The 19,361-nt window shown below is 43.9% G+C and overlaps 1 protein-coding gene across 1 annotated transcript in view; it reads right to left on the bottom strand.

Moving 5' to 3' along the window:
* Positions 1-325: 325 nt before the first annotated feature.
* ENTHD1 (ENTH domain containing 1) overlaps positions 326-19,361 on the bottom strand; it is a 97,383-nt gene continuing 78,347 nt past the window's right edge. Inside the window, exons 5-6 of the mRNA XM_046010825.1 lie at positions 11,244-11,639; positions 326-927 (exon numbers count right to left, since the gene is read on the bottom strand). Of these exons, the coding sequence (XP_045866781.1) occupies positions 326-927; positions 11,244-11,639 (998 nt within the window). The remainder of the gene's footprint in view (positions 928-11,243; positions 11,640-19,361) is intronic.

Here is a 19,361-nt window from a genome sequence, read left to right as displayed (position 1 = left end):
CATCTGCAGTTTGTCTTCCCACAACCTCGACTAATGTTTAACATATTTTGAGGTAAAGTCCAAAGCATGAAAGGGTGAAATTCTCTTCAGCTTCAAAGGAACATTAGTTCGTATCTAAATCTGATATTACCAAAGGTGATACCTTTTCTCTTTAAAAAATAAACCGAATGAGTTTATTGGTTTGAAAGAGATTGGTTAATAAGCCTGACAAGGAAAAATCAAACTGCCACCTTATTTCTGCCATAGTAATGAGAATCTATAGGAGGCCAACCTAGTCTTTGGGAAGTGGAACCACGAGTTCTACCAAAAATGGCTACGAAGCTTATTAGAGGTGATCTGACGTCCCCTCAGAAGACTGGGCAAGCTGTGAGGATTTGCTTAGCTGTGGACTATTCCCACTCATGCTCACCAGATGGCTACTGATTACACGAAGCTCCCGTACCACCATGTGCAGGTCTTCGTGTAGTTTGACTACGGCATTTTTCACCTCCCCAAGGAGAGCTTTAATGGAATCGTTTCCCTCAGGCTCTTTCGGCAGGCCTTCAGTTGTCTGAAAACTCGGACAGGACATAGAAGTAAAGTGATCTACATTTGCAGGGGGAAACCCTGCCCAATTATTGCCGGAAGCAGGACTTGTCTGCTTCCTGGCAGACTCAGAGTTATCTGGAAGAGGTTCCAGTAGATTGAGGTTGTCATTTTCCTCTTCATCAGAAGATACTAGGCCCCTAGGAGCTAAGGGGTGATGAGCCCTGCCTCTCTTATCTTTATCCTTAAAGGAGGCAGAAGACTGCTGATGGGACAGAGTCCAGAAGGAAGGTCCAGCCAAAATCGGGTGTAAGAGATGAACAGACTTTTCTGGAGAGGCTGAATCAGGAGGTGACAGAGATAACGTGGAAAAGGAGGATGTTCCTTCAGAGGTGGTTGAAACTGAAAGGTATAAATGGGAGAGAAAGATTATGCAATGTACAAACGAGAGTAATAAAATAATTTTACAATGTAAAATCCTATGGGCAAGGTCTCAACAGACACTACTTAAAATGGTATATGTTAAATATTCATAATAAGCCGGAATAAACCCAAAGCAGGAAGTGGAGAAAATCCAAAGATGTATCCTATACCACTACCGCCATGGAAATGAAGCTAACAAAGTATCAATATTCGCCTTGACTCTGAACTGTGCTGGACATATTTTTACACTACACTTACCAGAAAGCAGAAAAGTAAAGTATTACACCCTATTCTACTGACTGGTGGCATTTTAAATTGGCATTTAAAGTAGACAGTGTGAGAAAGCTGTAACTTAGATTCCTTCTTCTTTTTTTTTTTTCTACAGAGAATATTATGGCAAAATGAACAACCAACTACAAGAACCCGAAAGCTATGAAACAAATTTCTTTCTCTAACTGCTCAAACACAGTTGAGATTAAACTCCAAACAACCTGAGAAGTGAAACATTTGAGTCCATGTATATAATTTTTTTCACCAAAAAACAGTAAGTAAAATAAAAGGCATTCTAAACCTGTTTTCCACAAAATTAAACATTTGATGCCATTTTAACTCCATTTCAGGCCAAATCATACTCTCTTTTGTACTCATTCTACGTTGTTATTTCCCAACCTGTGTTCTGAGGAACACTGTGTTCCTTAAGATGTAAAAAGATGTTTGGTGACCACAGGATTGTAAAGTCAGATTAGACTGGCAATTGTACACTGGGCCTCTCTGTAGGAGTCCAATAATGAACATTAGCACATTGGAAGTTCTGAGAAATCTACAATAATTTATTCAAGGGCTTTCCAGACTTTCTTTGACACAGAACTGTTTCCTGTCTTGGAATAGTTATTTACACTCATGTGTGTATTAGGTGGTACGAGTTCCAAAGCTCGTATGAATCCAGTTCGAAATCCAGTTCCAACGTCATTACAGCTAACTAGACTTGTCACTTTAATAATAATAATAATCAAAAGCTGAAGTCATAGAACAGGGAAATTAACACCGACCCCTTAACACACATGACTGACATGTTATTTTATTTGCTTTACATTTGCATGTCCCTTTAAACCAAATTGAATCTCCTGTTTAAAAAAAAAAAAAACCACCATGACTGGGGCAGGCGGCTTCTATTTTCTGCTTCAAAGCTCTCTGAGGCCCATCTCCAGCTTTTAGGAAAAATTCCAATCACAAGACATTTTGGGGGTGAAATAAGTATTCTCAGCCGATGCAGCAGCAGGGCACGAAAAGGAAAACAGGAACTTCATCGGCACATGGTCGGGCAAGAGGAGCGCACGGAAGAATCTAGGTCAGCCTCATCCTGACGTCTGTCATCGGGCTGAAGAGACGGCATGATGGTGATGGGCATGCTAACGATGGGCGCCTCGACGCATTTGAGTCACACCGCCACTCCGAGTGTGCTCTGTTTGGGTGACAGCTATCCCCTGACATGTCCCTGCCCCATCCTCCGGGGTTGGTTTCCATATCCCATGTCTCTTTCTTTCCTGGTGTACCCTCATTTGGGAGTAGCCCATTCTCCGGCAGTTCACTGAGAAAGGATAACACAGGTGTGGTAGTCATATGGGGTGACACGATGACAATAACCTGGTTCACTTCCACCGGCTTTCGCTGGACGCTGGCGGTTCTCTGAGCGCCCCCGAACACGCGGCAGCAGCACTCGGGAATTCATCAGAAATGAGGTTCTTGGGCCCAAGCCCCCTAAAGGAAATCAGAAACTAGGGTCGTGCCCAGGAACCCGAGCTCCAACCGGCCTCTGGCTGTTTCTGATGCCTGCAGAAGTCTGAGAATCCCGGCTTTCTCCTCTCTGTCCACCTCTCTTTCCCGTTGGAGCTGCAACTGCGCCTAACCGACTTATCATTGTTTACAGTTTCGTAGCTTCGATTCACAGGCTTTTGCCCATAAAAAGCCACTTTATCTCTAATTGCCGCACACCAATTTGCTTTTGTTTCCAAACACACCACAGCTGTAGCAGACACGTGAAGCTCTCTTCAGGGCGCCTCCTGCCCATCGCGTTATCCTGCTCGGGCTCCCGCTCACTGCAGAAGGCTATGTGACTCTCCTGTTGACATTCGTCCTGCCCATACAGTGCAGCCACCAGAGCTGCAATGCAACAGAGACGCGGCGAGAAAGGGCTGCCATTTAAAAATCTCCCTGTGTGATAGGTGCACGCCAATTAATGTCGCACTTGCTTAAAGACAGCACCGATAAATGATTCCAACTGCGGATGCGTTAGCTTTAACTTTTTATACTCACGGAAAACATCAGACCCGTTGATGATTACATTGTAACTTTAAATTTCAAGAGCATTTAGAAGAACTGCATTGCAAAAATATAATGACAAATGCGTTTCTAGAAACATTTCTAAACTCTCTCCAGCTGTAGTCGTAAATGTAAATTTTTCTGTTAGCGGCAGGCCCTCGGTCAACTAAGCACTTCCAACTACTCACTCTAGAACAGAGGAAATTTTTATTTTTGTCCAGTTCCTCCCTCTCAGGTTTCCTGACATATAATGACTGTCAAGTTAACTGTGCACATGAAATAAGACATACTGGTTTTGCTCGGTGATGTAAAAAGTCGCATTTTACATAAGTGTCCACAGCAAAATTATTCGTAATAGCCAAAAAGTGGAAACAACTCAAATATCCATTAACTGATGAATGGGTAAATAAAACGTGTTTATCTCTGCTGCAGGATATCACTCAGCCACAAGAAAGGGGGAAGTACTGATTTATGTGACAACATGAACTTGGAAAACACGGTGCGAAGGGAAAGAATCCAGACACAAAAGACACATATTGTACGATTCCATACCATGACAGGTCCCGAGTAGGCAAATAGAGAAAACAGATCACTGGTTCCGGGGGAGCGCTAGGGGGAGGGAGGAATGGGGAGTGACAGTTAATGGATGCAGGACTTCTTTGGGCTGATGAAAATGTTCCGGAATTAGTGGTGATGATTGCACATTTCTGGTGATATACTAAAACCTACTAAATTGTACCCTTTAATAGAGCACATTTTCTGGTCCATGAATTAGAGCTCAGTTTTTAAAAAACATAATATTCGAAAATTTACTTTAATGTCATTATTAAAAAGAAGCTATATGAAAGAAACAGATTTAGGAATAACATAAAATTCGAGAGAAATGCTAATGACTTCGTCCCTAATCACTAATACTAAATTGTTATTGGGACGATTGGCTTATTGGATTAATGATGACTTCTCTTACTTACCTGTGAACTGTAAACTTGGTTTGTTGAATTTAAAACACCAAATCCGCGTGTCTTTTTGTCTACAAGAAGGCAGGCGGGAGCTGTGTGGCTGGAGGAGCTGCTGGGGCCAAGTCTGGGGGCAGCGCCGCAGATGCCGCCCTGACTTCCCTGCCCGGTACGATCAGACTCGCTTCTACCCTTCACTCTGCACGCTGCTTCTGAACCAGCCTGACTGGGAGCTCAGGGTCAGCTGAGCAAGTCTGCAGAGCAGTTTTCTACCATTTTCCCCATTTCTTTTTGGAGAATGTTCATTATTTTAGCTCTAAAGTCTTCCATAGGCTAAAGGGCGAGTGCATGTGCGTGTGTGTGTGATGTGTGGTTTCTTTCTTTAGCAAAGATGGACTGACAAACAGCTCTACCAAACAACCACTACTGACATCCAGGGTACAAAAATGAAATCAATGAGATAGAAACAAAGGCTGGAGCCAGGGAGAATGCTCACCACTATGTCAGCACGAGAACGTATAGATTTTTTTTCCTCCCCCCAAATTAGAAAGTCAAGTCCAGCGCAGCCTAACACGCTTCCCGGAACCGTGGCTCGTGAATATAATGATCTGACTTCCACGCGCCTACTAGCTCCCCTTTTCCTTCCAGGGTGCGGGGACAAATGATCTAATGACCTAAAGGAGTAGTTGGACCTACAGATAAATAACTTAAAATTTAAACAGAGGAGGAGAAGGGATGGATTGTTCTAGGAACAGAGTTATTTAGCATCTAAAGGTCAAGGACGTTGCCGCAGCAAATCATTCGGTGAAAGTATCAGAATGAAAATATTAACGTGTATTGGGCGGCTGCCTTGGACAGTCCCCCAATGGCTGAAATCCGCTACACTGTGAGTGTGGAAATGTTTTAAAATGTACCCAGCTCATTATCTCCAAAGAGTTTATACCTGGATAAACTCCAGGCCTGGACCCTTCATATACACAAATACTTCTTAGAACAGTAAAAATAGAAAAAACAGAAAATAGACACTGTCTTTTCTAGCCTCGGTCACCCTGCATCCACAGACATAGCCATCAATCCTACCTCATCATTTCCTGAATTCCTCAACCACGAGTAGCTTCCAGCCATTTCTCTTGAGCGCTCTCTGGAACAGGTCATCACTCAGAACTGCCCTACTCTGAAATCTGGCTTTCCAAGAGGACATTTTCTTGATTACTTCCAGCCCTCTCCTTCCTTTTAATGTATCTACACTTTGGCCTCATTGAGCCAGAAGATCCAAGGATCCTTGTACTTTCTCTCACTCCATCAATGCCCGCCTGACCATCCTTCCTTGTCTAGTCCAGAGTCCCATTATCCATCATGGGAACCACTTTCTTATTCCACTTCCCCCATTACCCCCACTACGTTTTTCTGCTTTATCTGCTGCTAATTCCTAATCTAGGAGTCAGCAGACCTTTCCTGTAAAGGACCAGATGGTAAATATTTTGGGCTTTATGAGACCTACAGCCTCTACTCCAACGAGTCAGCTCTGTTGTTGTAGCACAAAAGCAAACAGAGATTACATGTAAACCAATTACTGTGGTTGTTCCAATAAAACCTCACTTACAAAAACAAGGAGGGGCCTCATTTGGCCCCAAAGCTATGGTTTGCAAGCTCCTGTCCTAATTCTATTTCAATTCAAATATCTACCTTTTTAAATTCCTACCCCCAGGCTGCTCAGCACTGTTGGAGAAAAGGATCCGGCAAATTAGGATGCCTACAAATAACCTGGATCAGGGTCTTACTGGCTCCTTCTTGCATTCTCTGGAGTGACTATTCTAAATCTTACCAGTCCTTTTACCGCAGTTCTATGACTCCAGATCCCTTGGTCTGGGCAGGTGACATCAGACAGTAAGATAGGAAGGCCATGACACGTATGTGTGGGGCAAAAAGCTCCACACATCTCAATTATTAAAAACCACAAAACCCTTCCCTCACATCTGATACATCCCTTCCCCTCCTTCTGTATAAGCCCTCAGGATGAGGTGAGCACGTTCTATTCTGGGTTCTAGCCCGCCTGCTTGCCCCCGGCCATATCCCATCTCAGGCTGGTGCCCCCCCCCCCTTCTCTCCTGTCTCCCACTCGGTGGTTTCCTTCCCAGCGACAGCCCCTGCAACAGCCCCTGCGGGGCTTCCCTGTCCCAGTTTCGCCCCCTCCATGACAACCCTCCACATTCCCCAACACTAGTTTTTCTCAAACTCATATGAAAAGCCACTCACCAGGCTTAACAACCTTTAAGTGACTTGCATTCTCTTCAAAATAAAGTCCAAGCTCCTTAACCTGGCCCACACAGCTCCTCTGTCCTGGCATGCTTCTCCGGTGTTTGATTCCGTTATTTCTTCATGCACGCTTTCCATTCCTGTCTTACTAGGCTGCTTTTAATGCACTGATTAAATGTAGGGCACCTATTACTTACCTATTACCTATTACTTACACGACACCGTGTTTGGTGCTGGGGATATAAGAGTAAACAGGCAGACAGGGTCCCTTCCCCCAGGAAGGGATACTCCACTTGGAGGGGGTGGGGGAGACAACAAACAACTCAATACATACATAATACTATACTATAATTATGTATGTATATAATTATGTATGTATGTATTGAATTAGAATATAATGAATTCGAATGAGCACACGTGCTAGGAGGATAATTGCAGGTAGTAAGACAACATATAGTGGGAGGGGATTTGAAGTAATCGAGGGGGTCAGGACATCATGTAGAAGTGCTCTTTGAGCGGACCCCTGAAGGGTGAGCAGGAGCGAACTGGGGAAGGGGTGAATCAGAAGTGTTCTGGTCTGAGGAACAACAGTACAAAGGTGGCCAAGCAATTTGGTTTACTTGGCAAGCAGAACACCAGGCTGCTGGGAGAGGCAGAAGCTAGACCGCACAGAGTGTGGAAGGCTATTCGATCTCTAAGAACACGGGGAGAAGTCTGGGGTTCCAGTGGGGAGTAGAAGTCCTCATGTTGTCTGGCTGCTCCACGGAGAATGACTCGGAGCTCCCTAAAATCTCTTTGGTCAATCACAATGTTACTCCTCGGCCTGGAATGCTCTTTCTGGAAGCATCAGAGTTTCCTCACTCCCAGGAATAAGCAAGTATCTCCTGGGGACTTTTGGGAGGGTTAGGAGGGGGCTGAGGGCCTCGAGCTTGAAAAGTGGAACTAAAAAGACAGACGCTGGAGTAACAGCAAACTCTTCTCTGGCATTCGCCTGGTACCAGATCCTACTCAGATCCATTTCGTTTTTGTGAACTCGTAGAAGCCCACAGCAGCTGTGTGTGGCCACGCCAGCCTGTCCCCTCTCTGTAGATGAAGACACCGACGCAGGCAGGTCACATGAGCAGCGGCTGGGCTGATACTGTGAGCCCCGGCAATGGGACTCCAGGGCCCGAGCTGCTAACAGCTCCCCGATCCAACCGCTCTCTGCACCGTGTCGGAACATATTCTCCGTTCACCATTTTAAAACCCAAAATACAGTATGAAATTTTTGCCTTAAACGGTCCTATGCATTTTAAAAATTAGAATAAAATTAAAGTTTATATTTACCCACATATTTATCATTTCCACCGCTCATTCTCCCCCCCAACCAAACACAATGGGGTCTTCTCCTTGTATAGTTAAACAGTCAGTCAAGGATCCAGGCAGAGTTTACAGACAGAATGTGGGGTGGGGTTCACCCCTTCCAAGTTTCCCTCCCTGTTGGGATTTCCTGCAGAACTGCCCAGCTCCCCTGCCAGCACTGAGGTTCTCTTTTAATACTTCGTAGGACTGAAGTGTGCCCTCAGGGTCTTAATGTCGGCTAGTGTATGTTTCAGCTCTGGAACTTGCATATCATTCTTTCCTTACAGATGTTAGTATTCTGATGAAATCCCCCATCTTTCCCTCTGTGCTCTTGGTCGTATTCACCCCAGTTATCCTAAAGTACCTGTCTTACAATGTCAGTACTAGCTTATCTGTGGGTCTGTTTCTGCTGTCTGTTTTTCTCCTGGATTCTGAGTGCCAAAAGTCTTGTGCGAAAAATGACAGGAGCTCTTAAGAAAGGATTTCGCTGTCATCTAGAAGACAGATGGGATACAAAGGAATGACTTTGCTCCAGCTGGAGCTGGGTTTCAGCATTTGTGAGGGCTGGTCTTGTTCTGGTTTGCGCTTCCCCCCTGGATGGTAGTTTTGGTGCTCATGGGGGAGCCTGTCGGAGGCCCAGGCTGAGAGCATGGAGTCCTCACCGGAGCTGCTATGACATGGCCGATCCTACGCTCCAGCCCCTGTCTCCTAGCCCCAGGAGATGGCCAGAATCTCTGCTTAGTGTGTTGGGCCCTAGAAGCTGCTTCCCGTTTAGTCTCCTGGCACCACATCCAGAACGTGTGCAGCTTTAGCAGGAGGCAGACGTTTCTCGGTAGGAAGTTACGCAAAGCCTTTTGGGCTTTCTCCTCTGTGACTTCCTCTCCTCTGGAATAGTGACCCCTGGAGTCCCTGCTACCGGGGAGGCCCTGAACTCCAAGCCTATCTCCCAAGATCAGTGAGACCGTGGAGAGTCCAGGCCTCTGACCTTTCCCTCAGTTTCTATTATCCTACTCTGCGAACAGGAAAATGATCCACAGTGGGAAAACTGAGGTGAATGTGGGACCAACAAAAAGTAAACTAGTTTCCTACTTCATTCACACCACTCCTGACGCCAAATGTGTGAGTTTTACACACAAGGATTTCTCTCATTCTCTGTATGCGACAGAGACATGTATAGGACACCTGGGTGTCCTACGATTTCACTGCACTCTGACACTACCCAGAGTTAGTGCAGACCCCAGAGATTAAGGGCTCAATCTCAAGACTCAAGTCTCAAGACTGCCCTGTACTTTAGATGCCAATCAAAAGTCCACGCCTCCCATCTTTCTGACCTGCCGTCTGTAAGTTGGGGGATGCCATGATCCCCTCCTTGGGTCTGATAATTCACTACAATGGCTCGTGGAACTTAGGAAAGTGCTTTACTTACTATTAGTGGTTTATTATAAAGAATACAACTCAGAACAGCCCATGGGAAGGATGAGCAGGGCAAGGTATGGGGAAGGGGCCCAGAGCTTCCACGCCTTCTCTGGGTACACCACCCTCCCAGAAACTTCCTGTGTTCGCCAACCAGGAAGCTGTCTAAACCCCACAGTCCGAGGCTTTTTATGGAGGTTCCATTACAGAGACATGATCGATCAAATCATTGGCCATGGGTGAATAACAAAACATCCCTAGAGGTCAAGGGGTGGGGAGGAAAGTTCCGAACCTCTCACCACCTAACTGGTTACCCTGGCAACCAGCACCCAACCTCCAAGTGTCACCTCAGCATGAACTCAGAAAGGGAAGAAAGAGGCTTACTACGAATAACAAAAATATAATTCTTCTCGCCCCTATCACTCAGGAAATTCCGAGGGTTTTTGGAGCTCTGTGCCAGGAGTCAGGGATGAAGACCAATACACATTACTCATTATATCACAACATCACAGTCCTTTTCCGGGGGGTCCTAACCCATTCTGTGTTTTCTACCTTGGTTGTTACAGGGTTTCAGACCAGCTTTTAGTTTTCCAGCTTTAACCAGCATTGTCTGTGGGAGCGTTAGAACAATACTGTGTACTTGATTAAGAAGTAAGTCTTCCTTGCTAACTGGCTTTAGAGGAACTCTCAGCTAATTTTCATAACTAAGTGTACTTGGTACACAGGCAGCAGCCAAAAACTATCTTCAATGATCTTGTGGGGGGTATTTGTGGAAGAGATGAAGTCAAAGTAACAACTTCCCAGTGGACAGCCACGCACCAAAACCATCACAGTCACTGTGACCAGTATGGCGTGGTTTCCACATTGGCAGCCTCTGTAAAATGGTTAATTTGGTGACAAAACTAGGAATCAGGTCATTTTTAGGCTACTTGGTCCCCCAATTCTGGGAAGGACGGCAAGGAGAATCTGCTGTCATTCACTGACTTACTAACACTGAGGTAAATTTCTTTAGCCTCAATGTATTGGCTCCCATTGTTTGTACATTTATGGCATTTTTGACCTCAGTTTGAGGCAGCTTAGAATATTTATATTAAAAACTTAATATTTATATGAGTTAGTCAGCATTATTCTACATAAGAACCAATAAAACGACTTAGTCTCTGCAAAATGCGCAAGCAAACAAATTATTCTTTTAGTAATTGACTTGAAGGAAACAAGCAGAATTGTACAAGGTAGGATTGGTAACTGACAGCCACCAACCTGGATTCCCAACCGGCTCTATCCTTTACCATCCAGGCTCAAGAATATTGCAACCCTTTGAATGTTTGATAGGACAGAAACGGGAAGAGATTCTCCACCACTGTTTTGCAATCAGTACAGCCCTTGAAAAAAAAGGCCACACACGCACACACACACACACGTGTGTATACACAGCAATAGACATAATAACTAATTCTTTTTTATACAGTCTCTCTCTTTTTTTTTTTTTTAAAGATTTTATCCATTTACTTGACAGACAGAGATCACAAGTAGGCAGAGAGGCAGGCAGAGAGAGAGAGGGAAGCAGGCTCCCTGCTGAGCAGAGAGCCTGATGCGGGGCTCGATCCCAGGACCCTGAGATCATGACCTGAGCCGAAGGCAGAGGCTTTAACCCACTGAGCCACCCAGGCGCCCCTTTATATAGTCTCTTAATAAGTAACCTAAATGCCTAACAGGAAGCTATTATTTAATGCTAGTTCTTTCTAATTTGTTCGGCGTTAGAATCGCTGAACTTGTACTTCAACCAAGCACTTGGAGTCCCGAGTGATGATTTGCCTCTCAGGTCTTTAATAAAAGGGGTGTTTTCCCAACGAAGAAGTCCCTCACTCTGGCGCGTTCATTTTAATACCACTGGATAGAGAGAACCAAAACCAGGGGCAGAAAGCACAGAGAAGTAACAGACGAATGTTTCAAAAGAAGGATGTGTGTGTGTGTGTGTGTGTGTGTGTGTGTGTGTGTGTGTAGACTCACCCCATGTGGTCACAGACTTGAGGTTTTCCTCGTGCAATTGAATAACGCTGGATTGGGTTGGCTTCTGAAAGTCCTTACCGCTTGGAATCTCCTTCACTGGGTTGAATGTTTTAAATGAGGGAGACACGTAAAGTGTCTCTACAGAGGCCTGGTTGTAGAAAGCCGACTCTGACTTTGACATCCTTAAATTAGGGCTGCTAAACTCCTCTTTATCCGGTGACTGAAATGATGGCAGAGTTGTCAACGTTTCAAAACTTTTTGCAACTGACTTCTTTTCTAGAGGCATTTGCGAAGGGTGTTCGGTTACAGTGTTTGTAATGGTACCGTCTGATTTCTTGTCCGAACTCACATTCGTCTGCCCAGATGGGCTCTTTGCTGAGGGAGCAGGCACAGCATCTGTAAAATAACAAGTAAAAACCAGGGTCAAAAAATACAGTGGAAAATATTCTATTCCAAGTCCATTGCAATTTTACTTTTTTATTTTTAAAATTTTGATTTTTTCGAAGTAAACTACACCACACGTGGGGCTCAAGCTCATGATCCTGGCTCAGGCTCCACTGACTGAGCCCGCCAGATGCTCCCAAATCCGTTGCAATTTTAATAAATCAGATTTTTTAATGCCATAACAGGATTCTCTATTTAGTTGTTTCTACTTCTTACTATGTTTCTCTTCTGCCTATGGAAAGTATACCCTGGCGATTACTGATGTCTTAGTCATTTGGTGGCCGTTTCTCTCTCTCTCCTCACTGAAGCACAAGACAAGGAAAGCTTCAAATAACTTGTCTTTAAATATTTCTCTCTTCACCCACTTATCTGTCTCTGAAACCACTATATTTTTAGTACCTTCAAACATTCGTCTTTTACAAGATAAACTAGAGAAAATATGCCACATCATACTGGTCTATCCCTATAGAACCTCCAGCTACCAAAAAAAAGAGTCTTTTCCCCTGTAACAACAAAAAAAAATGTCTTCTTGGGGCGCCTGGGTGGCTCAGTCTGTTAAGCGTTTGACTTCGGCTCAGGTCATGATCCCAGAGTCCTGGGATCCAGCTCTGGTCCCCAGTGGGGACTCTCCCTCTCCCTCTGCCTCCTGCTCCCCCTGCTTGTTCTCTTTCTCTCACTGTCAAATAAATAAATAAAATCTTAAAAAAAAAATTCTTCTTATCCCAGTGTCTATGCAGAGCCCATGAAAGAAAACTCAACTTCAGGTAGCAGCCTAATTTTAATAAACCCTTTGTCTACGCGGGAGAGCAATCTTTCAGAGCTGCTGTGATGATTACCAAAATGTAAGTTCCATTAGGTCAGAATCTTTGTCCATTTCATTCATTCCTATCACCACAGTGTACCTAGACTATAACAAAGGACCTGGAATGTAACGGAGAAGTAATATCTGTTATAAATAGAAGGAATTGAAAGGAGCAGATATTTAAGGTGGGTCTGATACAGAAAGATCTACTGAATCTATAAATTATGAGCCTGGTCCAAATTTCTAGATGCCAATTGCTGTCAACACTCAGGGCTTTGCTCTCCAGGGCTTTGCTCTCCAGATGTCTTACCTGAGGCTGGATATGGAAGGAAAGAGAATTATTTTAAGACATAGAGTTGATGAAATGAGAGGCATAACGAGATGAGAGTGGGCAAAAGGAAGATGAAATCATTTGAAGCTCCCAGAAGAGAAGAGGGTACAGGAACTGTGTAACCCACTGTCAATGGCGGACACCATAACGTCCCTCACAACACACGTTTATCTGCTGTCACCATCATGGTCAGGCTCTGAGTTTTTAAAGAAAAACAAATTTCCTTTCGCTCTAAAAACCTTCCTTCCCCTCTTCATCCACTGTCGGAGGTCAGCCTGGGCAAAAGGGCTGCTGGGATGCCCCAGAATGGACCTCACCGCCTCTGTCAGGAATTCTGTTTTTTCCAACCCTCTCAGCTGCAAGCTTTCTCATCTTTTTAGACTCAACTCAAGTTTCATGTTCTCCTGCCCTAATCCTTTCCTTTTCTTCCCTTGCCCTATCCTGTTCTTGTCTTTCTTAACCACGCCCTGTTTGGAGCCCTGTGTATCATCAATACGTTTCATCTCGTCTCTCCCCGGTCTGGCCCCCACCCGAGAACAGAGACCTGAAGAGACATTAGTAGGAGTCCTGTTTGTGCTCCTTAAAAGCACAGCCCCTGGGACGTGTTCAGTGAATGCCTGTTGAGGAAAAGAACAAATCAAAGCACAAGGATAAAGAAAAAAAATCATCTTCCTTTTGCCCACTCTCACCTCATAAGGGTGGGTCATGATCTCAGAGTCCTGGGATCCAGCCCCACGTCATCAGGCGCTCCCTCTGCCCCGTTCTCCTGCTTGTTCTCTCCCTCTCTCTCTTTCTCTCAAATAAATAAAATTTAAAAATCTTTAAAAAAATATTAATATAAGGGTGCCTGGGTGGCTCAGTGGGTTAAGCCTCTGCCTTCGGCTCGGGTCATGAACTCAGGGTCCTGGGATTGAGCCTCGCATCGGGCTCTCTGCTCAGCAGGGAGCCTACTTCCCCCTCTCTCTCCGCCTGCCTCTCTGACTACTTGTGATCTCTCTCTGTCAAATAAATAAATAAAATAAAATCTTTTAAAAAAATACTAATATATTCCTGGGAAAGCTAGATTTATGGTATTCCCAAGTACATGTGTACATCACCGTATTTCCATAAAAGCATCCCTTAAAAGTAAATTACAGTCAAAGATTTCTCCATTGATTTCCATTTTACATTTGAGAAAAACGGGGGAAAGCATTTTCTATTGTAACAGAATCATCTTAAAATTTAACAGTATGTAAAGTAATTCAGAATGACAATGACTTTCTGATGGAAATATTCATAATAACACTCAATCTAAATCTCAAAACTAGGATGTATAAACTCATCTATATAGCCACCATTTTACTTTATAATTATTTTTTTAAGTAGTCTCTATAACCAGGGTGGGGCTCCAACTCACGACCCTGAGTTCAAGAGTCGCATGCTCTATCCACTGAGCCAACTAGGTGCCCCTGGCCATCATGTTAATGTTTAGTACAGAAACTTAAAATTACAAAAGAAAGAGTTATCTTAAAATTCAGTGAGGCAAGGCACCTGGGTAGGTTAAGCGCCCAACTCTTGAGTTTGGCTCAGGTCATGATCTCAGGGTTGTGAGGTCTAGTCCTGCATCAGGTTAGGTGTAGAGTCTACTTGGGATTCTCTCCCTCCGTCTGACCCCCAGCGCCTGCCCCAGCTACTCATGCTTGGTTCTCTCTCTCTGTCTCTCTCAAAAAAAAAAAAAAGAAAAAAATTCAATGAGACAAACCAGACTGAAGTCTATCCACCCCTTTTCCCAATTGTCCAAGAGGAAAAGAACATAGTCTTCTGATTGCTTAGACTTTGTTTGCTTGTTTTAAAGATTTTATTTATTTATTTATTTGTCAGAGAGGGAGAGCACAAGCAGGGAGAGTAGCAGGCAGAGGGAGAAGCAGGCTCCCTGCTGAGCAAGAAGCCTAATGTGGGACTCGATCCTGAGACTCTGGGATCATGACCTGAACCGAAGGCAGATGCTTAACCATCTGGGCCACCCAGGTTTCCCTAGACTTTGCTTTTTAAACTGGCAATCTTCTTTTTTTTTTTTTTTTCAAGGTTTTATTTATTTGAGACAGAGAGAAAAAAACAAGCTGGGGGGAGGGGCAGAGGCAGAGGGAGAAGCAGACTCCTTGATGAGCACGGAACCTGATGTGGGGCTTGATCCCAAGACTCTGGGATCACGGCCTGAGCTGAAGGCAGATGCTGCACCGACTAAGCCACCCAGGTGCCCTTAAACTGTAATCTTTTTAATGAACAAAACACTACGATCTAAAAGAAGAAAGCATGACAACTATTCAAAAATAATGACTTTAAATGCAGAGTGGATGACAGAGGAAAATGTTTACTTAACCAGAAGGCAGAAGAGGTCTAACAGTCTAGAGAGAAAGCTGCACGGGGTCTCTGCCGCCTCCTTGCTCCACCCCTTTGGGGTGACAAGCGCAGCCAATCCTCCGCATCCCGCCACTGCTTTAGTTATAGTTAATATTCACAAATCCTTCAAAAACTCCCTCTTGTTTCAGTGACAAAGTCTAAACTCCTTGGGTTTTGGAGGCCTTCCATTGCTGCTTCTTTGTTTTGTTTTTCCTTTCCTTTTCTCTTCGGAAAGGAAAGGAAAGTCACTCCAGAAAACTGACTACCTGCTGAGGCGGACACGGAGTGAAGAGAGTCTGCCCCACCTGCACGGGCTCTACACGGTCTGGAGGATTAGGTGTGGGCGTCCGCCACACCACAGGGTTCGGCGAGCTGCTAAATGCCAAGTGGAAGGTGGCAGGCTTGTATCTTGCAAATGCTCTTCTGGCCAATCCTTCCAGTTTCTGGGGACCATGGCCCTGACTAACAGCTTCATTCTTCATCAACGGACCCACTGAAAACCCTCCAACTTGATTTCCGTTTATATACATATTACCTAGAAATCTCTGCTGCCTTCCAACGAATAATCTTTTATTGTTTCCTTTTTTAAATTGAGCTATGGTTGACATATAACTGCGTTAGTCTCAAGCGCACCACAGTGATGTGACGCGTGTGTGCACCACACTAAGTCTCCTTAACACCCACGACAGTTCTATAGCTTTTTCTGGTGATGAATACTTTTAAGACTCTCTTAGCAACTTTCACTATACAACACAGCACTGTTAACCTCAGTCACAATGCTGTATATTACATCCCCACGACTTATTTTATGAATGGAAGTTTGTACCTTTTGATCATCTTCAGCCATTTCTTCTTTTCCCATTATTGTTATTCTATTGCTTGTTTTCTATCACTGCTCAACAGGAAACTAGCCTCCGGTCAGGTGCTCTCTTCCTCACTCACGTATCCCACGTTCATTCAGGTCCCTTTGGCTTCATTCTCCATGGCTCTTCATCTTAACTACCATCGCTTTCTCACCCTGCAAGCCACCATGGAATGCTCTCCCCCTTCCTTTATCTATTTTTAACCCTACTAACTTCTCATCTCAACTACTTCCCATCTCAACTACTTCTGGAAACCATTTCCAGTCACGTCTACCAAATTCTTCCCTTCTGTGCATAGTAAATATTAGTTTCTGTAAATTCTTTTTTTTATAAATTCATTTTTTTCCACTAATTATATGCTCTATAGAGCCTATAGAGTTCTGTTCGCTTTGAACTATATTAGACTCTGGAGCCATACCTAAGTGCAAGTCATAGTTTCTATTGTCATTGAATGTAAGATCAAGTGTGGATTTTATATAGGTAGATAGGTAAAATATATATACATTCTTGCATATAAATACATATATACACACAAAAGTATATGTATGACAGGGGCGCCTGGGTGGTTCAGTGGGTTAAGCCTCTGCCTTCGGCTCAGGTCATGATCTTAGGGTCCTGGGATTGAGCCCCACATCGGGCTCCCTGCACAGTGGGGAGTCTGTTTCCCCTCTCTCTCTCTGCCTGCCTTTCTGCCTACTTGTGATCTCTCTCTCTGCCAAATAAGTAAATAAATCTTTAAAAAAAAGTATATGTATAACAAACAATAGAAATAACTAATAATACAAGTTACCAGTTCAATTTCATAATGTCTGAGAGACTGTAGTTTCTCAGTAAGTGAGTAAACATAAAAGAATATGTTTGTATAATACGTAAATTGAACATGTTTCAGATTGGGTTTCCCCAGAAGCAGTCTTTGAGAAACAGACTTGGACCCAGGTAGCTGATCTGGGTAGTGATCCCAAGAGCACGCATCAAGGAGTGGGAAAGGTCAAACAAAATAGGGATAAAGTCAACAGAGTGTATTAATGGCCAGGTGACCATTGTGGGCAAAAGAGGTTTGATCCTGCTGCAAAGCTGTCCTTTCAGGAATGGGAAGGAGTCTCTCGCCTTCACTGGTTGAGTGTTGCCCTCATGAATAATAAATCGGTGGCCCTTCCAGGCTGTCCTGTGCTTATGCTGAACAAGTCTCTGGGCTCTAGAGGAAACTCTGGTTGAGAACTTGGGAAACATAGGCACTCTTGGGGCATATGGGAACCGGTCACCGGGACTTCAGTAGTCCTCAGAGGCAGGCCCAAAGAATATGGGGTGGGGCATTCAGAGCACTACTACAAGATATATTCATTTATTAACTTTCCTTCCCCAAAACCCACCGAAATGACAGAAGTGGAACAAAGAGGTATAAACCGAAAAGGGCAAATAGAACAGGAGAGAAGAGAGGACGAGAGAAGATGGGAGATGTCAACAAATTGTTAGAAAAGGGACAGTTGCTGGAGTAAGGAACCAAACTCCCAGACACTGTAGAGGGGAAGGCAATGTGAAAAAAAAATCAATTCCTACCACCGAACTCCAGAAAGTTTCAGGAAGAGGAGGGTGAGCACTTGGTGCCTCATTATTTGGGGGAGAGGATCTCTTCATTTGGACAAACAGTGAGAGATGTTTTTGTTGTCTGGATGTTCCAATATACATAGAAGAATGTGGATGGATGCTGAGTAGCCAGTGGTTAGGCTGGGCCAGTTATAAAGCTACTGTCTCCTAGCTTTGTGACAGGGGACAGGACACCACAGACCACATCTCTGCTTTGCTGCCCCATTTTGTAGCACAATTCTTCCTAAACCTGTCTGTTCTTACCATGCTTAATTTCTTTCAGTTCTTCAAATTTATCATGTTTCCTCTTCCTACCAAGCTTTCACCCAAGCTTTTTTTGTGCCTGAAATGCTCTTCCCCTTCTTTAAATCTGATTTCCAATTCCAAGGTGATGTCCATTAGGTAGACATACATTTACATATCTCTCTGTTTTTGTTTATGCTGCTCCCTTAGCCTAGAATATCCTTTATCCTTACCCTTCTCCTCTAGCAAAAATTGTTTCATTTGTCTAAACTCAATGGAAATACTCCCTCTTTTGTGAAGCCTTTATCCTCCAAGCTAAAACAAATCCCTCTTTTCTTTGTTTTTGCATAATACAATGTAGATATTCATATTTTTCATTTATTTCATTATTTCAAATATTAGTCTCTCATCGGACAGCTATTTATTAAGTACAAGGATGTGACCGGCACTGTCCTAAGCTCTGTAGTAGCAGTAAACAAATTTGTTGCTTATGATTCATGATCATTTCTTGTTTACAGATAGTCACCTCCGGTATACTGCAAACTCCTTCAGGGCACACGTCTTCTCCAACTTGCTCAACCCGTAAGGTACTAGCAGAGTACGGCGACCGTCACTTGATAAATGCCAGTTCAACGATCCATTATATGGATGGTCTAGTCATTAAAATAAACTCAACTGTTGAGAAATAAGTCCTGGGGACATCCTAATTCAGCCCCTTTGTGATACACATGAGAACCCGAGACTTCCGGGATCAGGAAGGGTAGAGCCTCCGATTCCTGAATTCTATATCAATGCTCTTTTTACTAGGGGCAAAGAAGAAGAAATAAAACGTGTGGTAGAATCCGCTGTACCGAGTACTTCTTCACTGACAATTCTTCTAATGGTCCCTAGCAGGGAAGTGACTGTTTACCCCGGGGGGTCACTCCTTTTGTCCCTGGTGCCACTTTTAGAGATGCAGGGCCATGTGGAGGAGGACTGAGTTAAGTACACAATTGGCCCAGGTATCTTTGCCTATTTGCCTCCTCCCAGGAAGGGCTGTGGGGTAGATGTTTTCTTGGACCCATATAAAGAATGCGCAACATTTGTGGAAAATTTTCTAAAGCCCATAGGAACTCCTGGAGATTTTCTGGAGAACAGCAATAAATATTATTTCTATATGGTTGAACGCAAAACACATAAATGTATAGTCTGTAAACACTAAAGCAATTGTTTCATGAGGGCTTCCCAACTTTCTCTGGGAGAGAATTTCTCTGCATTCCACTAAAACCAGAGAGGACTACAGAGTGAATTAATTTGGTTGGCTTGCTTTATCTGGTTTCTCATTTTCTTTCAATTTAAACCTGAATGTCAAAGAGCTTTGTTCTCAAGTATCTATCCGGCAGACTCCTGGTTGAGAAGCTCAGTATTAAATTATGAGACTGTACCCAGTATTCTTTATTGTACAATGCTTTACACCTGCCAATATCCTTGAT

The sequence above is a fragment of the Meles meles genome, chromosome 7 (genome assembly GCF_922984935.1).
Source record: "Meles meles chromosome 7, mMelMel3.1 paternal haplotype, whole genome shotgun sequence".
Taxonomy (NCBI): Eukaryota; Metazoa; Chordata; class Mammalia; order Carnivora; family Mustelidae; genus Meles; species Meles meles.
Note: the sequence above shows the minus strand (reverse complement) of the source record. Positions and strands in the feature narration are given on the sequence as shown.